Source organism: Cucurbita pepo, chromosome 18 (genome assembly GCF_057944985.1).
Source record: "Cucurbita pepo subsp. pepo isolate OVF chromosome 18, ASM5794498v1, whole genome shotgun sequence".
NCBI lineage: Eukaryota > Viridiplantae > Streptophyta > Magnoliopsida > Cucurbitales > Cucurbitaceae > Cucurbita > Cucurbita pepo.
Window position 1 is genome coordinate 1,657,911 of NC_141815.1, and position 13,920 is coordinate 1,671,830.

A 13,920-nucleotide genomic window follows, 5' to 3' on the forward strand; every position below is an offset into this window, starting at 1 on the left:
GTGACTCAATTTAAAACAAAGTTTCAATCGATCTAGACTTGTGGAGTGACTCAATTTAAAACAAAGTTTCAATCCATCAAGACTCTCTTATCCATGGTGGAGCGGCTTAATTTAAAACAAAGTTTCAATCCATCAAGACTCTCGTGTCATTAATGGTCTTGATCAAGTTTGATTGTGGAGTGACTCAATTTAAAACAAAGTTTCAATCCATCAAGACTCTCGTGTCATTAATGGTCTTGATCAAGTTTGATTGTGGAGTGACTCAATTTAAAACAAAGTTTCAATCCATCAAGACTCTCTTGTCATTAATGGTCTTGATCAAGTTTGATTGTGGAGTTTCAATCCATCAAGACTCTCTTGTCATTAATGGTCTTGATCAAGTTTGATTGTGGAGTGACTCAATTTAAAACAAAGTTTCAATCCATCAAGACTCTCTTGTCATTAATGGTCTTGATCAAGTTTGACTGTGGAGTTTCAATCCATCAAGACTCTCTTGTCATTAACGATCTTGATCAAGTTCGATTGTGGATCATTAACGATCTTGATCAAGTTCGATTGTGGAGTGACTCAATTTAAAACAAAGTTTCAATCCATCAAAACTCTCTTGTCATTAATAGTCTTGATCAAGTTCGATGGTAGAGTAACTCAATTTAAAATAAAGTTTCAAATCTTGCTTCTAGATCGAAAGAGGTAATCTAATCAAGAGGTAATCTAAGAGATAATTTAATGGTAATCTAATTCTAATCTGGTCTCTTGTGTTAATTTATTTGATTCAAGCGTTATTGGTTTAACAAAAAAAAATTGGATTGTTAGGCCGAGAATTAAGATTGTCTTATCACTCGGGATAAAAATGCACGATAGAATAAACAAAACATAATACCAATGATGTTAACTCGTACTACATAATGGTTACGATGTATTCTAGAGCATTATCTAGCCAAAAATCACGGCATTATCTAACCAAATATCATGACAATCAATTTTTATATCTCTATCCCTTGCAAACAGTTTTCAATTGTATCAATACAGAATCCGATTGATTTCCCCAACGCCATGACCTTTGCGAGTATTAATCTTGTTTCACTATGTCGAGACATTATAAATGCCGTGTTCATCGCAGCCCATTTCAAAAGACGATCAGCATCAGAGTTTGGAAGGCCAAGCCATATAAGAACACTCTCCAGCTATTGCAAATAAGAATATGAAATAGGTACTAGAGAATGGAAAACAAGTAGAGAAAATCACAAGGAAAGGACTTGTTTTTACCTTGAGAATATCTGCTAGATGGCCATCAGACTTTCCAGCAACTAGAAGCTCAGCCACTAAACCTCCTAATATTACACATGAAAACTGCTTCAATTTCTGAAAACACCAAAGGAAAACAAGATTCTGTTCAAAAAACTTCTCTAGTAATTCCCCAAGTCACAAGTTATTCAAGATAATCAGACCATTCCTCTAGGAATTCGATTGAATATCAAGATTTCCCGTCTTCGAGTTGGGTTTGTTTCCCAGCTTCGAATGCGGTCTAATGAACGACTACGGTTGTTTTAAGAATAGGATAAGTAAAAACAACTTTAAAGAAGAAAACAGAACGACCGGTTGAAAAATAGTTGAACTTTTATTAAATTTCAATTCTAAACGACAAACAACTATCAAAGAGCACTTAATTTTCGATGTTTTATCTTTCTCAAAAGATTGGAGGTGAGATCCCAGGTCGGTTGGAGAGGAGAACAAAACATTAATTAAAGAGCGCGTGGAAACCTCTCACTAACAGACGCAATTTAAAACTGTGAAGCTGACGAGATACGTAATGGGCCAAACTGCACAATATCTACTGACCGTGGGCTTAACCTATTATAGTTGACACCAAAGCTAGACGTCAGACAATATGGCAGTAGGACGTTAGGCCCCTAAGGGAGGTGAAATGTGAGGACGATGTGGCAGCAATGAGTCCCCAAGGGGTGGATTGTGAGATCCCACATGGATTGAAGAGGGGAACAAAACATTACTTATAAGGGTGTGGATACCTCTCACTAACAGACGCGTTTTAAAATTGTGAGGCTGACGACGATACATAATGGACTAAAGCAGACAATATCTACTAGCGGTGGGCTTGGACTATTATAGTTGGTAGTAGAGCTAGACACTAGACGGTATGGCAGCGAAGGCCTCCAAAGGGGGTGTGGAATGTGAGGGCAGTGAGGACGCTAGCCCCAAGGAGTGGATTGTGAGATCCCACATAGATTGGAGAGGGGAACGGTGTGGAAACCTCTCACTAACAAAAGTGTTTTAAAACCGTGAGGCTGACAACGATACATAATGGGCCAAAGTGGACAATACCTGCCAGCGGTGGCATACAAACTGGTCAAAACCAACTAACAAAAAGTCATACAAACTGGTCAAAACCAACTAACAAAAAGTCATTAAAGGCGATAGCATACAAAGTAAGAAGTGAACTTTTCACCGTTGAGGAAATTGTGCCTTTATTTTCCTGTCTGCCTTTATTTTCCTGCATGATACAGAACAGATTAGAGCTATAGAAATCAGGACTAATACATTATAATAAGGCAACAGTTATTTTGGTCTTGTTTCTACAACCAGAAATAGCCACTCAATCGTAATGGAAACATAGAAATTATACGTGAAGAAATCTCACCCTCTTATGCAAATTTTTTATATCAGCATTTTCCAACAAAATCTTAATTGAATCAATCTGCATGGAGAGTTGATCAGAATGAACATTAGTTTCGTTTCAAACTCTTTTACAAAACCTTGAAGGGATAATATTGAATGATATAATCCCACATACTAAATCAATTGAGCTGAAGAATCAGAACGAGTGCCAGCGAGAATGCTGGACCCCGAAGGAGTGGATTGTGAGATCCCACATTGATTGGAGAGGAGTACGAAACACCCTTCTTTATAAGGATGTGGACACCTCTCCCTAACAGACACGGTTTAAAAACCTTGAAGGGAAGCCTGAAACGAAAAGTCTAAAGAGGACTGTAACCGCCCAGATCTACCGCTAGCAGATATTGTCCTATTTGGGCTTTCCCTTTCGGGGCTTTCCCTTTCAAGCTTCCTGTAACGACCCAGATCCACCGCTAACAGATATTGTCCTCTTTGGGCTTTCCCTTTCGGGCTTCCCCTCAAGGCTTTAAAATGCGTCTGCTAAGGGAAGGTTTCCACACCCTTATAAATGGTGATTTGTTCTCCTCCACAACCAATGTGGGACATCACAATCCACCCCCCTTCGGCGCCCAGCGTCCTCGCTGGCACTCTTTTCTTCCTCCAATCGATGTGGGACCACCCCCAAATCCACCCCCCTTTGGGGCCCAGCGTCCTTACTAGCACACAGCCTCGTGTCTACCCCCCTCCGAGGAATAGCGAGAAGGCTGGCACATCGTTGGGTGTCTGGCTCTGATACCATTTGTAACGACCCAGATCCACCGCTAGCAGATATTGTCCTGTTTGGGCTTTCCCTTTCAGGCTTCCCCTCAAGGCTTTAAAACGCGTCTGCTAGGGGAAGGTTTCCACACCCTTATAAATGGTGATTTGTTCTCCTCCCCAACCAATGTGAGACATCACACTTCCCTTCAAGACTTTAAAAAGCGTCTGCTAGGGGAAGGTATCCACACCCTTATAAAGGGTGTTTTGTTCTCCTCCCCGACCAATGTGGGACATCACAACGACAATACTCGCTAGTGGTGAGCTCAGACCATTACATAACAATGATAATCTATCATATTTCTTTGAAACAGTGAGGAGGCAAAACCAAAACGTGCCTTAAAGTGGATTTTCTAAGAAGCCTTATAGATCAAATATATGAAGGAAGATCCAAGAACTTCATGAAAAGGATCGTACCTCCCCAAGAAATTCAAAACCAACAAATGAAACATTTCCTTCAGCAAATCTGTTCTGTCTCAGAGCTTGAATGCTTGGCACCTCATATTGTTTTGGAAGAACACCCATCAGATAGCCAACGAGAAAATGTCCAGCTTCATGCTGCACGCATAATCCAAATTTCCAATTATAAACTCGAACTCACAAACAATAGTGGAAACATCCATGAAAGAATCAGTAAATTTAGCTCACTTTACTTGTGCACATATGAGGTGTTCTTCTTCCTCACAGCGAGAAGGATATCTACCTTCAGCAATTAAACTCTCTAGCTTTTCAGCAGAGATCTATAAGAGAACGAACGGATAAATGAAGAGGCATCAAATTTTCAGAAACAAAAACTTGCATAACAAGAAGCAGAGAATGTACCTGAAGACATGGCTGAATTGAATCCAGAATCGAATCCACCAATGGTTGGAGGGATAAATTATCCATTGCCGAAGGCCTCTTGGTTATCTACGCCATTTTCAGTAAGATTTCGAAGATAGAAAGGATCGAAATCAACGATGCTTTGACAGAGAGAGATGAACCTGTTTGGCGGCACCGAAAGCACGAAGGCCGTAGGGTTTCCCCTGCAACTGCTTGACCAACGAAAGAGCGGATTTGTATTGACGCTTCGACAGCGCTCGATCCACAAGCTTCAGAGCACGACGTCGTTTGGCTGCACCATCACCGGAATCGCCTCGTTTCGCGGACGAAATGACGTCTCCAGTCACCGGAATCCTCCGATGAAACTCAAGGTTGAAGGTGAAATCGCAATCCGCAGCAGTGAAGAACATATCTCTTCCGTTTGGCGTTTCCCGGGAAAGACAATGTAAAAGAAATTAATCCACGACCCAAATTTAGTTGTTGATTATTTATTTATTTATTTATTTATTTATTTATTATTATTATTTATTTATTTATTTATTTATTTATTTATTCATTATTATTATTATTATTATTAAAATTTAAATATAAAAAATTTAAATATTCTTTCTAATAATCTATTGTAACCCTAGTTTTAGAGTCGTTAAATTGATTAAACTCAGTCTTTCGAGTGAATACAGATTTAAATGATTAGTTCACTCATGATTGTCTGTGTTTGCATCTGACCCAATAGTGAGGTTGAATATCTCAAACCAGATGTTATTTTTAATTTAAAGTAAAGGCAAGTAGGCCAGTGTTGGAACTGTATAATTAAAAATAACATCTGGCTTGAGATCTGGCTCCTCCGATGAAACTCTAGTAGGTTTAAATCTTTGTAAGCTATATTTAATAAATTGAAACCGTATATATACCTATTAGGCAGTGCTGTCAAAATGTACTTCTCTTCATTCTCGTGTTTTCTCTTGTTGTATATACTTGAAGTCATTGATAATAAAACCTTTAGTCAATATTCCTCCTTGTATTTTCTCTCTCCTATTCTTTATATTCATCTTGATCGAGTGTGCATTGTTGAGCGATCCTAACAATTGGTATCAGAGCTAACAACTGGTATCGATCCTAACATTGTATTTTCTCTCTCTCATGTTCTTTATATTCATCTTGATCGAGTGTGTGCGTTGTTGAGCGATCCTAACAATTGGTATCAAAGCTAACAACTGGTATCGATCCTAACATTGTATTTTCTCTCTCATGTTCTTTATATTCATCTTGATCGAGTGTGTGCATTGTTGAGCGATCCTAACAATTGGTATCAGAGCTAACAACTGGTATCGATCCTAATATTGTATTTTCTCTCTCTCATGTTCTTTATATTCATCTTGATCGAGTGTGTGCGTTGTTGAGCGATCCTAACAATTGGTAACAGAGCTAACAACGGGTATCGATCCTAACATTGTATTTTCTCTCTCATGTTCTTTATATTCATCTTGATCGAGTGTGTGCATTGTTGAGCGATCCTAACAATCAACTGGTATCGATCCTAACATTGTATTTTCTCTCTCATGTTCTTTATATTCATCTTGATCGAGTGTGTGCATTGTTGAATGATCCTAACCATTGGTATTAGAGCTAACTAGTATCGATCCTAACAGCAAGTCAAATGTGTATGATCAACAATGACATCAAAATTAAGAAGACCATGAAACAAGTACAGAATAATTTGCATTTAATTTCGTAGACTATAGGTTAATACGAGATATTTCTATTTTAATTTACTAAAAATTCAACCGAACTAAAACCGAGAAAAAAAAAATGATCGCTTCTATTCGAAGTACCGAGTATTATAGATCAATCCAACGACCACCAAGACCAAGAATATAAGCTCTTGTTTATGTTTAGAAGTCCAAAAAGAAGCTAACTTTACAAACATGGTGACCAAAATAGAATAGAGATGGATAAACATGGGAAGAACAGAAATGAGATGAATTTAGTGGGTTACCTACATGGCAGATGAAGATGAAGTCCTCTCCATTTTTCTACCCCAAATTCCTCGGTGATCTTCTAAGTATCATTGTTTCTCTTTCAACGCCAATCTTCCCATGTTTCTTCACACTCTCCGTTCCTCCATTTTCATGAACTGCGCTGCTTTCCTTCTGTGTCGATACCCCATTTTGATACCCATGGTCGTTAATATTAGGGGGAAGAGCTGCAGGGTCTAATTCAAATGACCCTTTTGGAACGCCTTCTCCTTCCTTTCCAGTCATTCTAACCGAAGGGATTTGATGAGAGAATCTGTACAGCTCGTTGGGTGGGATGTTAATGGAGTTTAGTCTATGCTTCTCTGTAGTCTGAAACAAACAGACAAAGCCCTTGACCTTGTCCATGAAAGCAACCGAGATGCCAACATCTTCGTCATAATCTCCCAAGATCTCAACGAATTGATACACAAAAGCTGTGTGTTTTTCAGGGTTAGAGCTCCATTTAATGTCCCAATCCTTGAAAACAGCCCATGTTTCTCCTTTTCTAGGATACATGAAGAAAGAATTCTTGAATCCCCCCCGCTTGGGGCAATGTACTAAATGAGAGAACATGGGAAGATCAGCTGTTACCTCAGTTTCTCCTATTGTGTACTTCCCGCATGCTACCGGCAATTCTGCATCACTCCATTCAATTTCATCTTTGTTATCTGGGTTTGGTTCGAACCAGGTAAACTGGAGCTTGAATTCTGGGGAGAACACTTTTCGAATGCGGGCGTAAAATCTTGGCATGCCATCAATGATGTCATATATAGCCCATACCTGATTGACTGCAAAACAAGCTTCCACTTTATCCTTGTCGAAATCGCTAAACTCAGGATCTGCACATACCAAAACATGTACTCCTTTCAAGTCTGTGATGGGCTTGAGTTCATGTTTGATGCCCTTGGCATCACCATCAATAGTTCCATGACGAACAGAAGAGTTGTTCATCTTCTCTTTCAAGTCTGCTGATTTTCGTTGTCTCTTCCTGTTTTCAGTCTTGGTAGGAGGCTTTTTCGTGCTTGTTGCTGCATTGGATTTGGGCTTAACGTTACCTCCCTGTCTATCTTCCACATCCACATGTTGTGCCTTCTGTTTTTTTCCAGCGTTGGCATTCAAATCAACTCCAGCAGATCTGTCCCGAGATTTCTTATCAGAACCATGTTTGTTTTGTGGAGCAGATTTGGAAGCTCCTGCTTTTTTCTGAGGGATGTTAGCTTGGTGGGATGTTCGAGGCATCGTTTCGCTACTCAAATCACGAGGGATGAAACCACCGCCACAATTCTGGCAACGCAACATCGTATTAAGATAACATTTGAGGTACTGATACCTCACATTACAAAATGGGCAGCATGTCCAAAAAGCCTGCTGTGGCTGTGGCTGTGGTGGCATATAAGAATTCCCTCCACTTGAGTAGCCATTTGCAGCTCCACTCGCTTGGTTGTTGAATCCATTTCGCTGATCATGAGATGACTTGGAAGCTGCAATATTTCTTCTTGCAGATCCATACTTCCTGTCATATAACATGCGTTTTGACTGATCAGAAAGCAGTCTGTTGGCTTCACCAACAAGTTTGAAAGCAGCTTCTGCACCAGCAAACTTGTTCTTATCTGGGTGGAGTAACAGTGCGAGCTTCCTGTATTGCTTTTTTATAATTGTTTCGTCTGCTGATTGATCAATTTGAAGAATCCCATACCAATCATTTTCCGTTCCATAGATTCTATTCTGTGCTGAACAGTGAATCTCACATACAGTTAACAATTGAGTAATGTTTTCAAGCGAAGGAAAGAGTCTATGTGCTGCCTGAGCCATCTTCTTCGCCCCAATAAAATCACTGATCTCCATCTTCTTCTCAGCAATTTTCATAGCCTTGATGGCCTCTTCCATGTTACAATCCATTTCTACCACGTTCAAGCATTAACCATTTAAATTGTCAAACACAGAAGACTCTACTCTTGCTGCTGACAATCCACCAGCACCAAAACTCGATAGTTACAATCTGCATTAATGTAAGCAAATAAACTAATAACAACACTCTCCAAGTCTTTTTAAACAACAATGTATATCGATCTTCATGATTTGAAGTGCAGACATCAAATCAAGCTTTGAACAGAGAGAATCTTACCACCAAAATAGTTGGACAGACTGAAATGAACTTGAAGCAAGTCGTTTAAATAAGCCAATGGAGCATGAATGATGTGCTTCCATCTTAATCAAAGGGATTGGAGATGCAACATCCATGAGTGCGAACGATCCTAATACTTGAAATTAATATCTGCAAGAACAATTCAAATACCAACAAAATAAAATCATAACCAGCAAATGGAGAATAAATGAGCAAAAAGGAGGAATACAAGCAAAACCGATATTTGGAACTCCCAAACAATCACAAGCATCTTCATACTTAAGCCTCAAACTGCTACGGTTGCCTTGCGTGAGGCACATACCACAACAGGCACAAGTGCTTTTTCACCAAGAAATTAACAAAAGTTGTTCAATAAACTCACTTCTTCGAAAGGAAACTCTTAATCAGAAAATTTTTCATTGATCATAATACTAGTGCAACATGAGATGGAGAGAAAGAACGAATGATCTCAAAACAAGCAAAATCTTCAACAGTTGATGTTTATTCAACTCCGACATTTTCCACAAAAATAAAAACAACACAAGAATTCAGCAGTGAACATCACACCATCCGAAAACTTCTCATCAAAAACCAGTGAATAGCACAACAAATTATAGAAATCAGCATCACAAAACACAAATAGCCTCACAAATGAGCAATAAAATACCAAATTAGGAACACTAAAGGGCAGAAGGATCAAACATATAAGGTAAGACATTAAAAAAATACAAGATACAAGATCGAAAGAAGAGCAGAAACAAATTAAGGCAGGAAGAAGAAGGATTTACATGGAAATGAGAGGAACGGTAACGAATTCAGGCGAGAATCAAAAGAATCGGCAGGAAGCGAAGAAATGAGGGACTTACCGAGAGTTCAAAAATAGAGGGAAAAGAGCCGCGGGAAAAGTGAAACATTTTGGAGGGAAGAAGGGAGCTTAAATAGCGGCCCACTCTCCACTCTCTCTATGAAATTCGGCCCAACCCAGGCCCAACCCAAGCCCGCTATTCAACGACCTAAATAGAATTCACAACCTAACCATTTTTAACATAATTGCCCAAGGCAGTACTCGAGCATGATTCATCTTGGGCAACAACTTCTAAATATAAGATAGATTTACTTAAACGAAAGAAGATGGCTCGTGGATTAAAGCATTTAGTGTCATCGTACCAAAGGTTAGAAAAAATATTCTTGAAGATGGTTCGTGGATTAAAGCGTTTAGTGTCAACCTACCAAATGTTACAAAACAAAATATTCTTTCTTTTTCAAAATCGACTGCAGTGTCAGCTTTTTTTTTTGTTCTTAATCTATCGTTCAATTATTAATGATTAGAACTGTTTTGAATCGTGTAAGGTTGGGAATAACGATTTCAATGTCTTTTTTAGTTCATTTAAATCAGAGGAAAACGAAAAAGTTTCAGTCGAACCATTGTCTTTCGTTTTCCACTATTCGTACTACTAGCGTCGTTAAATACTCCAATTTTTAAATATATTCATTTGAAAATCAGATATTTAGAAATATTTTAATTAAATATTTTATTTAAAATATTTTAGAATAAGAGGTATAAAAATAAAATATCTAAAATACCTAAAAAAAAATCAAATAATTTATTTTTATTTATTTTTATTATCATATTTATAATATTATTTTTGTCACCATATTTATAATATTTTTATTATAGTTTAATTTTAAATAATTAGTCTCGTTAATTATTTTATTTTTATTATATTAAAATTATAATCAAAACTACATTCAACTCATATTTAAAATAAATTATCAATCTCAATTTCAATCTTCGAATGCTTAATACAACAAGTTACTCTCAAAATTTACCTAATTTTCCTGTTAACACATCGGTAAGAGCATTAAAATTAAAGCAGTCAATGTTGTGAACCGAAAAATCTCTCACAGTTGTATCATCTATTAACTTCTCCATCTTCTTGGTCGTGGGATTATACAATACTAATTCAGCTCCAGCCCAAAGACACAAGATCTTTACATCTTTACATACTTTAATCTGTTCCACTGTCGTTTTGGAGAAGGAAAGTATATTTTGATTGACATCTGGTGCGATGACACTAAATGCTTTAATCCACGAACCATCTTCTTTCATCTTCCACACCCTATACTCGTACTCCTCCATAGAAAGAGTTAAATGAACTGCACCGTTAAATATTCCAATACAAGGAAAATAACCGTCATCATTAGGAAAAGGAATCTGCTCGTATTTCTCATCTTCCATATTTAGACGATAAATGACATCTGGACCAAGATTATTTTGTCCAATCCAATGCAGCCCTCCGTTTGAGTAAACACCATGACATCCATTAAAAGAATAAGTCGGTGACTCAATACGCGTCCATTCCGGCCGGGTCCCAAAGGCAAAAATCTCTGTTTTGTAGTTATGGACGATGGAGTTTCTATCACGAACAGTATAGCTTCTTACTACTTTGTATTGCTTTGTTTTCGGACAAAATCCAAATCCATAGAAGCAAGTAAAACAATTCCCTTTGAATTCGTCTTTGGGGAGTTCAAAGTACTCATTCGTCATGGGATTTAATATAACGACACTATTCGGACTAAGCCAGCTATTTGTCTTTTTAGTGACCACGAAAGCCAAGAGTCCATTGCACGAATTGATAGTTGAGATAAAAGAACGTTTAAAATACTTACGCTTCAAGTTGAATGAAGCAACACTCCTCACCCCTTCCACGTGGTCGGGATCCAATTCCAAGCAATGGAGATTACGAAAGCAATGAGAATTAGGACGATCACGGCTGTCTGAATAAACATGTGCAAGGAAGAAGTTGGAAGCAGCCGAGATTGAAGGGTGATGCTTAGAACTTAAGATCACATCGTTCCAGGTTTTGCAGATCAGCCTACAGCTCGACAAACAATAGGAAGGGAGTTTGCTGACTATTAGCTCGATGATATCAGGTACAAGTTCGAAAATTTTGTTGCCTTGATCACGAGCCATCCTAGTCGAAAGTTGTTGGTTAGTGAATTTAATTGAACTAAAGAGAAAGAAAGTTGCTCGGAGTTCCAATTGGATCGGAAAAAATAATGGTTGTTTATGTATTTATAATTTTAAAAAACTAAAAAAAATCTAATATTTTCTATTTTAAAAACTAATCTTTCCTTATTATGAATTCTCTAGATTTGAAACTCTAAAACTAATCTAATATATTATTATTATTATTATTCAAAAAATTAACTATTATAAGTTACAATGTATTACTAATATTAGTTATCAAACGTCAAATATTTATAATATATTTAATAATAAGATTTAATCCAATAATTTAAGATTATATTTGATTTAAAAATTTAAAAATTTATTAAACTTTCCTAATTTAAGAATGTATTAAAGGTAGTTGGTTTAAATAAAGAATAAAATATATGAGAATAAGATATTTAAAAATTAATTAAAAATCAAAATTCTACGTTTTTTTTTTTTTTGTTCAAATATTTATAATATTTTTTTGTTATAGTATTTAATTTCTGACAATTAATTGTTAATTATTTTATTTTTATTATATTAATTTATTAAAATAAATAAACTAATTTTTTTTAAAAAAATAAATATATTATAAATAATATAATTAAGTTTTTGAGTTGATTTATATAGTAATAGTTAAAATAGTATTTTTATCGAATGAAACATTAACCATTTTCCAAGACTTTGTTAGTATCTCGATAAAGACGACAGACAGTCCATTTTTATATGATGTTAACAAATTTTTAATAAAAAATAAATAATATTTAAACAACTGAAAGTCCCACAATTTGCATCTAACAATGTCACACCCGTGCAACTCTTTGCATCTAACAATGTCACACCCGTGCAACTCACCTGTTAAAAATATAAAGGAGCATGAATGAGTATAAACATCCTTAATAACTAGCTTGCCAATATGTTTTTAGGTTGAAATTTAAGCTATAAAACTTCACAATTAATTATTAAATTTTTAATAATAATACTTATATTTAATATTATCTTTCTATGAAAAATTATATGTTATTAATGTAATATTGAACTGTATATAGTCAAAATATATGAGAATCACGTTGTAACGCCCCTAATTTTCTTTAACCTAATTAGTGACGTCACCCATGCGTATTTTACTCGGAAGTTCATCATAAATAACATTGGAAGAGTCTTTGATAAAGATTCATAAATCCAAGACAAAACTTATAACCTTCAATAATTGAATTCAAAATAAATCCAAATAAAACAATACTATAACTTGAAATGGTCCAATAAAAGTAAACTCCTAAAAATATCCCATCTCCAACTTCTATGGTGTCCTCAGCTCTGGCGTCAATCGTAGATTGGGGCCTTGCCTTTACCTGAAAAATGTAGGTAGCACGTGGCTTGAGTATTCTATGAAATACTCAGTAAGTCACCCCATTGTTGGGGTTAGGAATGCAAACACATGCAACATATGAGCGGGACCTAACTTTTCATAAACTTTACATGGCCTTGGGCGCTTTTCTATTCCGGGTAGGGTTGGATGTGTGGTACTCCTTCACACACGGCCCATGTACGCGTACATAGACCCACCAGGCGAGCTTGTATACATACCCTCTGGGCCTGGCTTGGTCGGGCACGTGTTACACGTCGCCGGACACCACAGAACAGAAAATGGTCTGCATGATATCATAGCGAACATTAATATCGTAATTCATTCTTTCGTATCATAAAGGGGAAGAATCCCGATGCACATGACATACATATATGCATGAGGTTCCTTAACATATCTAACATGACATTACATAAGCAGTGTTATCAGCGCATATACGTTTCTTACATTACATGGCATCTCACATGACTTACATTACATGACATATTACATAACATGAAAGTACATTCCAGTTGCATAAACATCTCATGACATGACTCAATAATTCTACGTGTATCTATGGCATCGGTTAACATATTCATGGCATATAATACTAATATCTCATTCATAACTTCACATAACATAAACAATCAACAGTCAACGTAATTCATACATCACATAACATACACAATCTACAGTCAACACAATCTATACATCACATAATCATATCACATAAATATGGTGCATGCACCATCATACAACACGTAGTAGGCTAACTCCAACAGTAAGGTCACTTACCTCAGTGGTCTTGGTTGAAGTCACTCATAACGAGTTAATCCCAGCGGTTAAATACGTCCTATGATAACCACATAAAAACTTAGAACCTTTCATAACATACCCTAGCTAAACCTCATGCTATTTATCAAAATAAACCCCTAACCTAATCTGTCTTTAACGTTTAGGAACCATACTGACCTCGGATGGTAAAACTAAGGGCAGAAACAGCTTCGGAAAGGGTCGAAAACTTTGGAATCAATATATTATAGTGATATTGAGTGTAACGACCCTAAATTTTACCTATTTAATCTAAGGTCATTACTATACCTTGAAATGCGGAATATACATTAAATGGGCCATGTTCATAAATGCGACTTTTTATTACCTAGTGAAA

General features: G+C 36.6%; 3 protein-coding genes across 6 annotated transcripts; all 3 read right to left on the reverse strand.

Annotated features, from left to right (window-relative positions):
• Window positions 1-842: 842 nt before the first annotated feature.
• On the reverse strand, window positions 843-6,405 carry LOC111779959 (translation initiation factor 3 subunit I). The gene is made up of 9 exons (XM_023660181.2): window positions 6,266-6,405; window positions 4,431-4,683; window positions 4,270-4,356; window positions 4,101-4,187; window positions 3,865-4,005; window positions 2,657-2,713; window positions 2,465-2,509; window positions 1,267-1,362; window positions 843-1,184 (listed from the first exon to the last, which is right to left on the reverse strand). The coding sequence occupies exons 2-9, from the start codon at window positions 4,677-4,679 to the stop codon at window positions 984-986; spliced, it is 963 nt and encodes a 320-aa protein (XP_023515949.2). The 5' UTR covers window positions 4,680-4,683; window positions 6,266-6,405; the 3' UTR covers window positions 843-983.
• On the reverse strand, window positions 6,073-9,309 carry LOC111779951 (uncharacterized). Of its 4 annotated transcripts, XM_087119737.1 has the most exons (4): window positions 9,198-9,277; window positions 8,410-8,559; window positions 6,876-8,283; window positions 6,613-6,789 (listed from the first exon to the last, which is right to left on the reverse strand). In XM_087119737.1, the coding sequence occupies exons 3-4, from the start codon at window positions 8,181-8,183 to the stop codon at window positions 6,748-6,750; spliced, it is 1,350 nt and encodes a 449-aa protein (XP_086975863.1). In that variant the 5' UTR covers window positions 8,184-8,283; window positions 8,410-8,559; window positions 9,198-9,277; the 3' UTR covers window positions 6,613-6,747. The 4 variants fall into 4 exon arrangements, with proteins under 4 accessions (XP_023515939.2, XP_023515940.2, XP_023515938.2 ...); XM_023660171.2 differs by having other exon boundaries at window positions 6,073-8,283; window positions 9,276-9,309; XM_023660172.2 differs by having other exon boundaries at window positions 6,073-8,242.
• A 919-nt stretch (window positions 9,310-10,228) lies between these two features.
• On the reverse strand, window positions 10,229-11,383 carry LOC111780478 (F-box protein At3g07870-like). The gene has a single exon (XM_023660900.2). It carries the CDS (start codon window positions 11,381-11,383, stop codon window positions 10,229-10,231), a length of 1,155 nt encoding a protein of 384 aa, XP_023516668.2.
• Window positions 11,384-13,920: the final 2,537 nt, after the last annotated feature.

Bases quoted from the DNA above. Each gene is read 5' to 3' on its own strand.
- LOC111779959 (XM_023660181.2), bottom strand. From the start codon at position 4,679: ATGTTCTTCACTGCTGCGGATTGCGATTTCACCTTCAACCTTGAGTTT. The intron at 4,357-4,430 runs GTTCATCTCTCT...AAAATGGCGTAG, and splicing joins CTTTCGGTGCCGCCAAACAG to ATAACCAAGAGGCCTTCGGC. The intron at 4,006-4,100 runs GTAAAGTGAGCT...TTATGCGTGCAG, and splicing joins AACACCTCATATGTGCACAA to CATGAAGCTGGACATTTTCT.
- LOC111779951 (XM_023660171.2), bottom strand. From the start codon at position 8,183: ATGGATTGTAACATGGAAGAGGCCATCAAGGCTATGAAAATTGCTGAG.
- LOC111780478 (XM_023660900.2), bottom strand. From the start codon at position 11,383: ATGGCTCGTGATCAAGGCAACAAAATTTTCGAACTTGTACCTGATATC.